The sequence below is a fragment of the Kryptolebias marmoratus genome, linkage group LG24 (assembly GCF_001649575.2).
Source record: "Kryptolebias marmoratus isolate JLee-2015 linkage group LG24, ASM164957v2, whole genome shotgun sequence".
Lineage (NCBI taxonomy): Eukaryota > Metazoa > Chordata > Actinopteri > Cyprinodontiformes > Rivulidae > Kryptolebias > Kryptolebias marmoratus.
Genome location: NC_051453.1, coordinates 9902644 through 9915798, shown reverse-complemented (window position 1 = coordinate 9915798; position 13155 = coordinate 9902644). Strand labels below are relative to the sequence as shown.

At 40.2% G+C, this 13155-nt stretch overlaps 1 protein-coding gene across 1 annotated transcript; it reads right to left on the bottom strand.

The window, feature by feature from the left end:
- Positions 1 to 2360: 2360 nt before the first annotated feature.
- mfn1b (mitofusin 1b) lies at positions 2361 to 12896 on the bottom strand. The gene is made up of 18 exons (XM_017407011.3): positions 12728 to 12896; positions 12220 to 12380; positions 11948 to 12083; positions 11283 to 11445; positions 10616 to 10740; positions 10349 to 10457; positions 9265 to 9372; positions 8953 to 9106; positions 8601 to 8668; positions 6793 to 6914; positions 6393 to 6519; positions 5852 to 5956; positions 5320 to 5422; positions 4684 to 4910; positions 4397 to 4576; positions 3880 to 4076; positions 3456 to 3590; positions 2361 to 3251 (listed from the first exon to the last, which is right to left on the bottom strand). The coding sequence occupies exons 2-18, from the start codon at positions 12365 to 12367 to the stop codon at positions 3182 to 3184; spliced, it is 2277 nt and encodes a 758-aa protein (XP_017262500.1). The 5' UTR covers positions 12368 to 12380; positions 12728 to 12896; the 3' UTR covers positions 2361 to 3181.
- Between the last annotated feature and the right edge of the window lie 259 nt (positions 12897 to 13155).

Sequence of the window (13155 nt, the reverse complement as noted above, 5' to 3'; positions counted from 1 at the left end):
GCGGGGGAAAGGGGGTCAGGAGGGGGAGGCGTTTGGTGATGTATGTGGATAACCTATAGATCTAAGTGTTACTTCCTAATTTGTGCCAATGTTATCCACAGACCCTGAGCTGTGAACCGAAAACTAGTCCTTGTAACAACAACGAAAACAAAAAAAAAAAACTAAAAACATTTGCTTACGTTACTCAAGTGCCAATCTTTGCCATCAGATGGTCACATCAGTGTCTCTTTCTAAACCCAATCTGTTGCCTGATCACACAGGTCGGCTGCTCACGTCTGACAATGACTTTTTGTATCCCAAAGTGTCATTACGCTGACAGTGCTCATTAGACTCAAGCTTCTATTTCAGTCTGTGGACGTCAGATGTTCATGTGTCAAATACAGATGACAAAATGGTGTCCTGACAGCGTGGATTTAAAGAAACGGAGCATCATTTAGGGCAGTGTTTGTCTTCTGACTGATGAGAACGTGCGTGGAGAAACATGGGAGTTTAGGTCAAAAATCATTCGTTTGCCGTTTGCCCGGCACCTGGTTTGCTCTTGCATCACACTCTGAGTGTTTTAAAATGCAGACGGAGCTGTTGCATAGCTTTTACTTTTTATGCATATGTTATAATTCCAATAACGTCGTGTCTTTCCATTGAAGATAGTAATTCGGCAGGATTTGCTTGTGCAATTGGGAAAGTGGCTTCTCCACAAAAGCCCAATTTACTTTGACTGCTTAGTTCAGTGGTGTCCAATCCTGGTCCTGAAGTTGCTGCTATCCTGCATGTTTTAGACGTTTCTCTGCTTCAACACACCTGATTTGAATGACTGCATGATTGACAGGCTTCTTTCTGCAAAACTTGAAGACCTACTGAAGAGAAGGGAAACAACTCAAACGTGCAGGATAGTGGCCCTCCAGGACCAGGATTGGACACCACTGGCTTAGCTGAACTTCCTGTTTCCTTGTCCTGGAATCAGACTGCTGGGCCAGTGCACATCATATAGTTCCAATGAAGCTGGATCTGCACCAAAATGCAATTAGTTCTTCCTTAATTCATGCTGCATCATCATGTTTGGCTTGTGGGTTTTTTATCATCAGACTCTGGCTTCTTTCGGATTCACATTACGGTGAACCAAATTACGATCCTGCCGTGTCTGCAAAAACGCTGCACGTGAATATTTACAAGTATGTCTTTCTTTTCTCTTGCTTATGAAGAGGGACACGAGTCCAGGCAATGCAACAGCCTCCCCTTCAGTAGCAGAATGTGGTGCAACACAATCAATCAGGAGTGGCCTTGTGTTGCGTTGAGCGTCGACGGCGGCCGTCTCATCAGACAACTCTCCACTTCCCCAAAATGTTGGGCTGCTTCATTCATCCTTCTCGTCGTCGCTTCCATATTTCATAAGGAACTGCGTGAAACAAATAAGTTACGAAACACCACGACCCTTAAGAGCTGAAGCAGGCGGAGGGATGGGGGGATGATATTCTGCAGGCAAACATTTTGTCGCTCTGTATAATTCAGTATTAGCAGCTGGAATAGAAACACACGTGCCTGTGCAGTTCACTCATGCAAAGTGAAACAGTAAACCTACAAATCAAGAACGGTGCTTGACTTCATTCAACTTTTCCATTAACATTGCTTCATTAGTTGTTTTTTTTCCCAGGTTATTCTGTTTGCTTTAGAGCCGTCCTCATGTGGTCATGCCACAGCTTGAATCTCGCTTTCCGTTCATCCTTTTCGCTGCAGTTTTGACCGGAGCTGAAGGAGTAGACGTGTTCTCACTGGCGCCGTTCCAGTTCAGTCAGTATTTCAGGCGATCATTTACTCGACCATCTTATTTAATGTGAACGACTCCCCAGCTTTTTTTTTTTTTTTTGATTAGGTTGCACCACACGAGCACCCACCACAGAACTGCGCTGCTCTTCTACTCCACAACTTATCTGTTCACCTCCCTTCTTTTTTTTTTTCTCCAAGTTTTGGACTTTCTTTATAATTTATTGCTTTGTTTCAAGCCATCAAAGAGTGAGGACTTGGTGCCATGATAATTCTCTTACAGTGCTATTGTGTGAAATTATAATCACTTGTTATAAAATAATTTTTATAGTCTTTTTCACACCAAACCTTTTTGTTTGTTTTTTGTATTTGTACAGTGGCTTGGTGATACTGATATGTTGCCATGAGTTATTGTAACCAATAAAAAAAAAGCTTTTAATCAAGAATACTGAAGCTGCTTGATGTCTTTTTAAGTAAATACGTTCAAAGCTGTTTCTCCTGGGAGTATGTGACATTGATTTAACAAAGTTTGATAGTTGCATATGGAGCAAACAATTCACACTTTAGCACACAAAGCATTTTAAACAAAAACAACAAAAACATCAAGTTTAGGTTATTCCTTGTTTATTACAGTCTGGCAAATCTTGAAGTATTTTAGCACACATTCAAGAAAAGAAAAAGGTAGTCATACAAATGTAATCTGATGCGTTACCTGTTATACGTATAAATAAAATAAAATATAAAATATCTGAAGATTTTTGAACTTTACAGATTTTGTTAGAAAATAGAACTGACTACAGTATTTAAAAGACATGCTTTCTGTTCTTACTCAGTTTCCTATACTTTTCATTTTAACGTAATTGTTCTTCGACATACAATTTGATCGTGTGTCTTGAGCAAAAATGGCTGCAACCTGACAGACACGCAGACTTCATTTGCTCCAGAAAAAAAGTGATTTAAAAAAAAAAAAAAAAGGCATATTCACATTTAAAGTCACAGCAGATTTAGTGTCAAAATACAGCATTCAACTGGTTGCCTTTTGACAAATATCACCCCCTTCTGGAGCACAATTTCAGACTGTATTGTACTTTTTTTTGTTTTTCTCATTGATTGAAGGACAGGAGAGGGAAATAAAGAGTGTGGTTCTGGGGAAGTCTACAAAATAATCCAAGTAAGTTTTAGGAATGACAAAAAACAATCCAACATTTTTACTTTACAAATGAAACTAAAGAGGAGAGAATTTAGATACTTTTGCTTGACAAAGGCCCTGACATTTTATGAAATAAGGACCCTAACAAATTGGGTTTTTTTTTCGTTTGTTGGACAAGTTGCTTCTGAAACTTTCCTTTCAATCATCTACTGGTTCAAGGTTTCGAGGGGCGGCTCCATAAGAGCCAAACTGGAGCGATGAAGAGGAGTGACGTCACTCCTGAGGCTGCAGGTACTGGTGGGTGAAGTCCTCCAACTGTTTCTCCAGCTCTGTGGCTTTATGTCTGCACAGAAAACAAAAACACACCAAATCTGAACCAAGGTGACCCCAGCAGCTTCTGGTACATTAATAACCAACAAACATGCATCCAAAAATGAGCTAGAGAGATGTATGACATTCATTTCTTCACATTAGATCATCTTGAAATTCTGACAACTCATTTCTCCCCTTTTCCGTTGCTCCAAATGAGCAGAGGAACCGGACTCACCGCAGGGTCTTAGAGTGACTCTGGACGGACTCCAGCTGGTTTATCTTGGCTGTCAGTTGATGGATGTCTGCCTCCAGCTCCTTCTGCGTCTGGTCCACCTGCTGACAGAGCCGAGCAAAGGTTGTGGCCATCTCCCTGGAAACACAGAGGGCACAGCGTTGTGCTGCTTATTTATTTAGCTCGGATACAGAGGAGGAGGAGGAGTTGTGTGGGGCGGGAGGGGGCATGTTTGCAAATCAGAAATGTCAGGGGGAAGGAAACAAACAGCAAAAAAATGAAAAAATCTTAGCATAGCTTTATTAAAGCAAAACAAAATAAACATGTTAAGTGATCTTAAATACCTAAAATGATCTGGAATTGTTGATTAATTTAAGCACCACTGAAACTGAACTCTTCTGTTCTCAAAGGTCTTATGAAGACTTACTGCTGGACTTGATGACTGCAGTTTGCACTAGTGAAGCTGACGATGAGCTGCAGCTTCTCTGTGGCGTAATCAACAAATTGGCGTTTTAGAGCGCGCTCCTTTGCTTTCGTGGTCCAGGTGAGTCTCTCGTACAGGTACAACAGGCCATAAAGAGAGGCCGACAGGGCAATGAGCCTCCAGCCAACTGTTTTCCACACCTTGGAGGAAGAAAAACAAAAAAAACAAAAAACAAACTTTAAGCACCAAAGAGGGTTTTCTGTACCAGATCAAGTAAAGTAAAAGAGAAAAGAACTCCCAGGTTGTTCACGGGACACCAGCTCGACCCACAGCTTGGGTTATCTTACTACCTTCACTTTCAGGAAGTTAAACAAAAAGAAATCTGACATTTTAGACCAACACTAACAGAAAAGGAGATCTGAGGAACAGATAAACCACTTTGTGTATGTACTGTACTACCAGGTAAACCTTAGAGAAACATGTTGCTGCAGATACAAATAGTTTTTCAAAAGAAACGTACCACTCCTCCAACAATAATAACAGTCATCGAAGCGCGAGAAGTGAGGGATGCCACGTTGGTTGCCATGGCTACCATCAGATCTTCCTGGGTCATGAGGGCTCTCTCGTTGCTGGGGGGAGCCGCGATGGATGGGGGTCCGGATGAAGGTGTTTGAGCCAGAGGCAGCGCTGCTTGAGAAGACTGTAACGACAAGTCGTGTTTTTTCAGAAACTGTTTACGTTAAATAAACCGACTACTGATCTTACAGATTACATCATACTAGTCCTTTAGTCCACTGTAGGTGATACCTGTAAGTTCTGGTTCACCAGACTGAGAGCCCTCTGTGCATTAGCAGACCCCAGGTAGCGGTGAACTAAAGCTTTCCAGCCCAATGAGAACTGAAACTCGATGTTCTCCTGGAAGTCGCTGCAAAGGACGGCGCAGTTCAGGTCGTAGCTCAGGTCAAAGGTCCTGTTGGGAACCAGCATGCTGACTTGGCTCTGGGCCGTAGAGGGAAGCAGAGGCAGCATGCTCTCTAAAAAGCGAGAAATACAGCATGAAAAGAATAAAAGTCACACAAAATACGGAGATGTTGTAAAACTGCACTGATGTCTACATTTTCCTTTGGTTTAGGAGCAGTATTTTGGCAACTGTGAGGCAGAAAATTAACTATATGGTCAATAAAATATTACATTATAAGAGCATCAATGTCACTCAAAACAGCTTGCAAAGATGTCTGAGACAGTCAGACATTTGTAGCACGATGAGGCACAAAATGATGGCGTTCAACAAACAGGGTAAACACAGTACAACACGGTGGAGTGACTAAAACCTTCTGATTAGATTCAGTCCAACTTTAAAGACTGGGGTACAAAAGTTCATACATACATTTTGTACAAGTAATTAAATACATTATTTATGTACTTATCTCATTAGTTAGTTACCTATCATGTATCTCTGAGAGGACTGGACAGAGGAGTTGATGGCGTTGGAGCAGCGGAAGGCCAGGTTCTTTCCCATCCCCTCCTCCACATGAGTCAGTAGTTCCTGTCAACAACAGAGAAAGTTCAGAGGTCAGGATACACAAACAACCCTTATTCAAGCCCCTTTTTTAGCTGTTGTGCAGATCTGAGATAATCTAAACAAGGCTTTCTCTCTTCATTTGGTCTGCTAAAGCTAGGATTTCTGCTTCACCCCCTTTTCTCCACCGTATCTGGCAGATTGTTGGTTAAGACAGCAGAAGGGGCAGAATGTGCATGTAGTGGGGTCAGGGAAAAAAAGGCATCTTTATCTAAAACAAGTCAAACCAGAATAATAACAGACATCTCTGATTAAGCTGCTATTGTTGACTTTATTGCACATGACAAGGAAAGGATTTTATTTCACCTTCCCAAAGCTGCAGTCTCAATTTGTCTTCTTATTGCAGATTCAGAGTAATAGTTACCGATCCGGTTTTAAGGGCAGTGATTTACTCACAGACTTGTAGATCTTGAGGACGTGAGGTGAGGGATGGAAATCAGCGTGGAACTCATCGATAATCACGTGGAGACGACCGATCTCCTCTCCCATGGCGATGGACACCTGGAAACAATAAAAACGGTAAAAAGTCACCGCCAGCAACAAATCAGAACACAAACAGATGGATTTAATCATCACATATTCCTCTTTTCTTATGAGACGTCTTCAGTTTATAATTTTACACAACAATTCACAACTAGCTTTGAAGAAAAAAAGATTATATGGTAAACTTTGAGCTGATGTTCGGATTTACTCTGATGATTGATTACTTCAAACACAACCTTCAAATCCACCTAAAAGCCTTAAATTAGCAAAGTTAACACTTTAGCTGTTTTTTCCTTTAAAGATGATAAATAACAATGTCTCTGAGGACTTCAACTTAGTCTTTAGAAGAAGACAGTCAGACAAAATCCCAAATAATCAGAGATTTAAGCAGACAGTTCTCGTAAAGGAAAGTTGAGACTCAGAGGTACTTTATATCAGCTCTCGTCTAAGTTACCTTGGACTCCACATCCTCACTGATGGCTTTGATCTTCTTCTTAATGTCATCAATCAGCAAATTGAGCTGATTCTTGACAAACTCCAGCCGGTCTATCTGGTACTCTCTGTCTTCCAGTGCTGCCACTCTGGACACCCATCCCCACCAACAGGACATTTAGACAACAGCTGAACAAGTTAGTTAAACTTACAAATCCACTACTATCTGCATGATTACTCCCAACTTTATGAACATTATTTTGAACTGGGAGGACAACAAATCACTTATTTTCTCTGGTGGTTTTTAGTTTATCTCTAACATTCCCTATGGCATTGATAGAAAAGACAATCAGATGAGTCAAATTCTTAAAATACTTTAATACCAATGAATTAAAAACGAATCCATGCAGGAAGACGCTCACCGCTTCTCCGCCGCCTCGATGTTGATGGCGTCCATGATGGTCTTGACTTGTTCTGTGATCTGCTTGGCCCTGATTGTGTGCTGCTCAAACTTTGTTTTCACTGCTGACTGCGAGATACACTCCTGCGAGGCCATGACACACAAGTTACTGTGACAGTTACGGCGGCGGCTGCTGGACAGCGTGCGGTGAGTTTGCACGCCGTGTGGGGGACAAACAGAGGACAAGATAGACACCTGCTACTTTCTGACTCAAAAGAAATGGAAACAAAGGTGGGGAAAAAAATGACAGCAGCAGAGTGTGTATCTTGTATCCCACAGCCAACACTGGTAAAGTCACAGCTGTGTGTTGGCACAGCCACGTTAAGAAATGAAAGGAAATGAACACAAACAGGAAGGAAAAATATAAAAAATGCAACATAGTAGAAATATTGTGTCACTTGGGAGTACAATAAATAGTAATAGTTCCTGTTTTGACAGATTTCACTGCAGTTGTTGTCCGTTACCTCCTCATTTACCTCCTCATCTCTATAACATACTAAAATAAAACTGGTTTTAAAACTAGGTGTAGTATTTGTCTCTGCTGTTGCGATTATTGTAGTGATTCCAGCTGTTAACAGTACAGCCGTCCCTTTTTTTGAGGTTTACATGTTTTCAACACTGAGCTGAGTCAATGTTTAAAAAAGAAACTTGATCATAAGATGGGCTTGCCTCGAATATTTACATAAACACAACTTTTAGTTTCCTCCCTCCAACCTCTGCCTTCAAGGCCAAACCCTCCGGAGAAGGACGATGGGGACACGAGGTCCAAAACTGTTCTACCTGTGGAGCTGAGATTGCGCCGTCTTGTAAACTACAGAGTAAAAGGAGGAGTCTCCAAAGAAAAAAATGTCCATGATCTTATTTAACACAAAAAGTGGAAGTGATCAGTTAATACCTTATAGTCAAAGATTAAACTAGTGAGTTCTAGGACTTGGTTTTGCTATAAAAACAGAAAAATATCATCAAGAATTAAGTGTTTTACAGTTAAAATGCATTTTAACACTGAAAGCTGTAAAGAGTTGTAGACAATAGCCTTTAAAAAAACTTTGTGTTTCCTTTTTGTAACTGTTGTCTAACATCCTTATTAAAACATAATAATTTAGTCTGCCTGAATATAAACATTGCTGCAGTTTACTTGCTCTGACCACAGGGCACAACTGAAATCTAAAGGGTCACACCTCGAAGTGTGTTGATTATTTCCTCCAAGATTCGACACAACTCAGTCTGCCATGGTCAAAATCAAAATGTTTCACTAAACTAAATACTGAAATATAAAACTGAAGTATGAAAAAAACATATAATGAAATCAAAGCAAAATGAAACCGAATGGATGTCCTCACCAGAATGAATCTAGACTTCAGCAATGAAGACGCAGGTTGATGAAAAGGCACATGTTGATCTAAAGGGGCCCTGTGGAAGCCAGCTGGAATTTTAGGATTTTATGACCTAACCAGGAGGGAAATTAGGGACCATTTCCTTTTTAAAAAAGTAAAACAATTAATCAAAAGAAAATCTATTGCTGCGCTTTGACTGACAGAAAAGCAGGAGGCAGCAGTGTGTAGTTGTAGAAGAGGAAAACAGTGAAGAAGGAAGAAAGTTTTCTTTATAAAAACAAAATAAAGCTTTTGTTTTATAATTTACTCTTCATACCTCAGTACCTTTTGAAATGCCGTACCAGCACTTGTGTATTAAGTTACTATTTAAATATATTCTAAAATGATCAAAAACTGTAATTACGTCTTTAAAACACACACGACAGACTGTTTATACCTCAAACCTCCTTTCAAAGCTCTGGAACTCCTTTAGTCTCTCCTGGAAACCCTCAGCCAAAGCACCGCCTGATGAATGAAATGAAAACATACCAATATTTAGTTACTTATTCTTGTGTAACGCCATGTGATTTCTAAACATAAACATTGTTTAATGCCTTACACGTGTATTAGGTAAAAAAAACAACAAAAAGCTTAAAAATAAACATGTAAATAACATGTTTTAATGTGCTCACAAATGTAGGTGAACATAGAAGTTTAAACACCTTTATAACACAATATCACATCATGTTTCTCTTTGCCAGTTCGATATAACTAAACACATTTACGTATTTTATATTTCACACACTCACCCGTTTCTGGCATGCCCTGTGCACGCTGCATCCGGGAGCTGAGCACCTCTTTCGCAGAAACAAAGAAAATGCGGTTGGGCGCCTGATCGCGGTCGACGACTTTCAGCTCGTCAACCAGAAAGTTCACACAGCGGTCTGTGTGCTGCTTCCTCACCTGCAGGGGAAAAACATGTCATTTCATGGGGAAATTCAAAACGAAGACAAATAATATACCGCTAAAACAATAAAAACAGGTTAGTACGCAGTTTTGGTGTCATGTAGCGATCTTTATTAATCAGTTACGGTTTTTGATCAATCAGGAGTTTAACTCACGTCCTCCATGTATTCTGGTTCGTTCGCTGAGGCATCCCAGCGATTGTTCAAAATAAAGATGTTTGGCTTCGAGAGACGTTCATTCACTTTATGGAAAAAGTGTTTCTCCTTAAAAGAGAGGAAGAGACAAGGGTAAGGACCTGTGATGTTAAACACTACTCTGAACAGTTCAGGGGAGTGGAAAAAGCAGAAACTGATACAGGAAAGTATTTTCCCCACTACAGATCTGCAGAAAAATGCTCTCTTAAATCAATAAATTTCAACTTTGCATGTTAGAAGTTAGACAGTCTCCTGGTATAGATTTAATGCTTGCTTTCTTTCCACTGCACAGCCAAGGTAGGAATGTGAGTTTGTTTTCACTTCAGGATGTTCGCGCTCTGACTGTGTTTAGCTTCACATTGCACGAATGCCTGAGCGGACAGAGACAAGTGTGGCCCGTCTCTGGCTGAGGAAAGAACACAGGCAAATCCAGTCTAAGTGGCTCAGCACAGGATGCATACACAACGCCCACTATTGTTAACATAAATGACAGACATAAGTGTAAACTTACTGAGCTTAATACTGTTGGAACTTATTGCTAGTCAAGACCATTTAAGTGGTCAGAAAAAACTTAAAACAAACACTTAAAAGCCCTAAGAACAAACAATTATGATCTAAAAGCTATGAAAAAGTAGCTGTAATGCTACAATTATTAAATCTATATCTGGCATTATTCTGTATTTTAAATAAGCACACGTCACAAGCTCTATTTAAATAATGGCTGACAGATTTTCATAACGAAAACAACACTGACACACTACTCCACCCTTTTATTGTTAAAACACCAACCTCACAATGACTAGACAAAAGATCATGCCAGCTCAAGTGAGGAATGGCTAAACACACCTCTGAAGAAAAACCAGGCAGCCGTTTGACGAGTTGTACAAAAATATCTTCCTAACAGGTTGTGACATTAAAAGTTATTCGATTTGCTTCAACCTCTGAGGCAGAATGACACCAAGGGCCTACGCCAGAGAACAGCACGTAATGTCAGTTCAACGGCGTTCAGGCCAAACACGAGCTTCCTGTGTGGGAGAGTTTTTACCGTGTTCATGAGGGTGGACTCCGAGTTCGCTACCAGCACAAAGACGTCCGCATCCAGGCAAAACTTGTCTATCCAGCCATCCAGTTGTGTCGTCACGTCTGTCCCTGGGCTGTTAGAGAGAAAAAGGTCAAGGAGGTCAGGTACTTTAAATTTTCACAGTATACAGTATATTGAGCAGGTCTTAGTATGGACAACTTATCAATAGTAATAATAATATTAATTTGAAGTTTTTTTTCTTTCAGATGTGAGTTTGAGTGTTACTGTCACCTGTCAACAAGCACCAGGTCATCTCGGAGCAGAGCACACTTTGTCTTTGGCCAGAACACACGGACAAGACAGCCAGCGTCCAGGCTTTTATCCATGTGAAGCGCGTGAGCCAGCTGGTTTACAGTCTGCAGAGGCATTGGGATTACTACGGTGTTAACATAGCAGTTACACTTTTAACACACTGACATTTCATCAAGATTATGTAATTATATAGAAGCAATTATTCAAAGGACAAGAGATAACAACAGATCATTACTTTTTAAGTCGCTCTTTCCTTCTGTTCACAAACTCTCTTTACTCATTATTGAATTAATAATTTTCCCTGTCAAGAGGAAGGAGATGCCAGCAAAACAGAAATTTCACTTAAAAACACTCCAAAAAAACCCTGACAACTTGCACAATATGACCCCTTCAGATTTCCCAACAGACCAGTTGTGTAACTGTGTGATAACAGAGCAAAGGCCACATATAGTCCCACTAGCATGAATGAAATATTAGGTGTATTTATGTTAAAACAGGTCTTCTGTCTGTGAAAAGTATAACAGTCATAGAAAATTGCAGACATCTTGACAGCCAGAGTTGTTTAGAAGCGTCAGGATGTGAATGAGAGACATACAAACACTCATAGCAAATAAAGACTAAAAGACACAACAAAATATACATTCACCTTAATGCTCTTCTCGTCTTCAGAGCCCTCTGTCTTAAGGTAGGCCTTGTCATCGTCAGTCCCCTCCACACTCAGGAAGCAGTTGGTGGTGTGGCCGATCCCACTGGGCAGCACGCGATCCCTCAGCATGGCGTTGATCACTGTGCTTTTACCATTACTGGTCCTAAAAAGAAAGAAAACACACAAAAGGCATGTCATTGAGCCACACACTTTGGTCTTTCTGCATAAGAATTAGAACATGTGGAACTTGTTTACATGGCAGACATTTCTGCTTTTCTGACAATCCTGAGTTTTAAATATAAAGCTTTTCAGGGTTTTTTTTAATGCATGGTTTAACATCAATATAAAAGCAGGAAGAATGAGGTTACTAATTAAAATTAGAAAATGTTTTACTGGTTCCATAATAAAATCGTAATAAAGGATACAAAGAACTGAAAGAGAAGCAGAAAGATTAAGTTAAAGGCACAGGCAGGTATTCCAGGAGGCTCCTGTGGGCCAAATTAAGTAATGAACCTGAAAGTGAAACCATATGAGGAAGGAGTATTTTAAGTTAAACGTCACATCAAGGCAGCTTGTAAAAATATTTATTTTGAAGAGAACGGTTTGAGATCAGGTATCAGGACTGTGTAAGAGTGTGTTTTTCAGGTGAGCAGTGAATCGTTTACCTGCCAAAAAAGGCCACCTTCATGTGTCTGCGTGCAAGCACCTCCTTGATGACACCAAGTTTGTCAGCATAGGTCTGAATCTCCAACTTCTGATCCTCAGTGGCAATTTTGTCCAAAGCTTTGTTCCCATGAATGTCTACAAAACATAAACACAACATGAACAGACACCTCTGACTGAAGATGGACAAGATGGTACTTTAATGACTGTATTTTTTTTTTACTATATTCGTGACCTTCCAGTAAACAGAAAGCAACCCTCTTGTTCTTCTTACCTTCTACAAAGTCCGAAGTCTCCTTCACGTACTGGAGAAGTTGCTCAAACACATCGCTGATCTTTTTCTTGGCTACAACAAAATGCTTTAAGGGGGAAAAATCCCCCCGAGCAGAATCTGTCCGCCTTAGTGGTGGGGCCGAAGCCATGATGGTGCTCAATCTGGAAAAAAAAAAAAAAAAAAAAAAAAACAGGAAAAAAGAAGTGAACAAGACTGAACTTGACTAAAGTTTATGAGAAATGATTGTTCGACCTCAAGAGCTAACTTTGTTTAAATACATGTTTCTGGAAAGCAACACGCTGCTGACACACAAAACACAGCTAATATAAAATGTGCAGACAAGTACCAACTAGTGTTAATGTTCAGCTTTTCACTGCAGGTTAGGATTAGTTATAACAATTAATTTTTTTCATATTAACGAGGCGGTCAAGCTTAGCTAACAGGTTAAGCTAGTAGCGTGAATGCGGTCTGTGCAAGCGCTGAAAACGGAGTGTTGTTTTATTCTTACCACAGTCCTGATAAAACCAGCGTCCACTTCACATAACACAAACACGATTAATCCGCGGTGACATTAAAATAATCTTGATATTTGTTGGACTATCTGCTGTCAGCCCGGTTAACCTTCTGTTTGTATCCTGCAAATGGCAACAAGTTGCTTTTTCTTCTTCTTCTCCTTGTTAAAAGACGGTTGAGCTTCCAGCGCGAGGACGCGTCAGCGCCACCTGCTGCTTCGGAGGGTGCAGTACACAGCAGATTTACTGTATTTTTTTTTACCCCCAAAACACCATAGAATATACATAAGGACAATGTTTTGTTTTGTTTTGTTACTTTGAAGTAAATGTAATGATTTTTATTTAGTCACAAGATGTAATCACAACAGGCTCTATGATTCAAATGTAGATGAGACGCCCAAACATAACGTGGTGCTGCTTTTTC

Bases quoted from the DNA above. Each gene is read 5' to 3' on its own strand.
- mfn1b (XM_017407011.3), bottom strand. From the start codon at position 12,367: ATGGCTTCGGCCCCACCACTAAGGCGGACAGATTCTGCTCGGGGGGAT. The intron at 9,373-10,348 runs GTAAAAACTCTC...CTCTCTTTTAAG, and splicing joins AGTCCACCCTCATGAACACG to GAGAAACACTTTTTCCATAA. The intron at 3,591-3,879 runs GTAAGTCTTCAT...CTGTGTTTCCAG, and splicing joins TGCAGTCATCAAGTCCAGCA to GGAGATGGCCACAACCTTTG.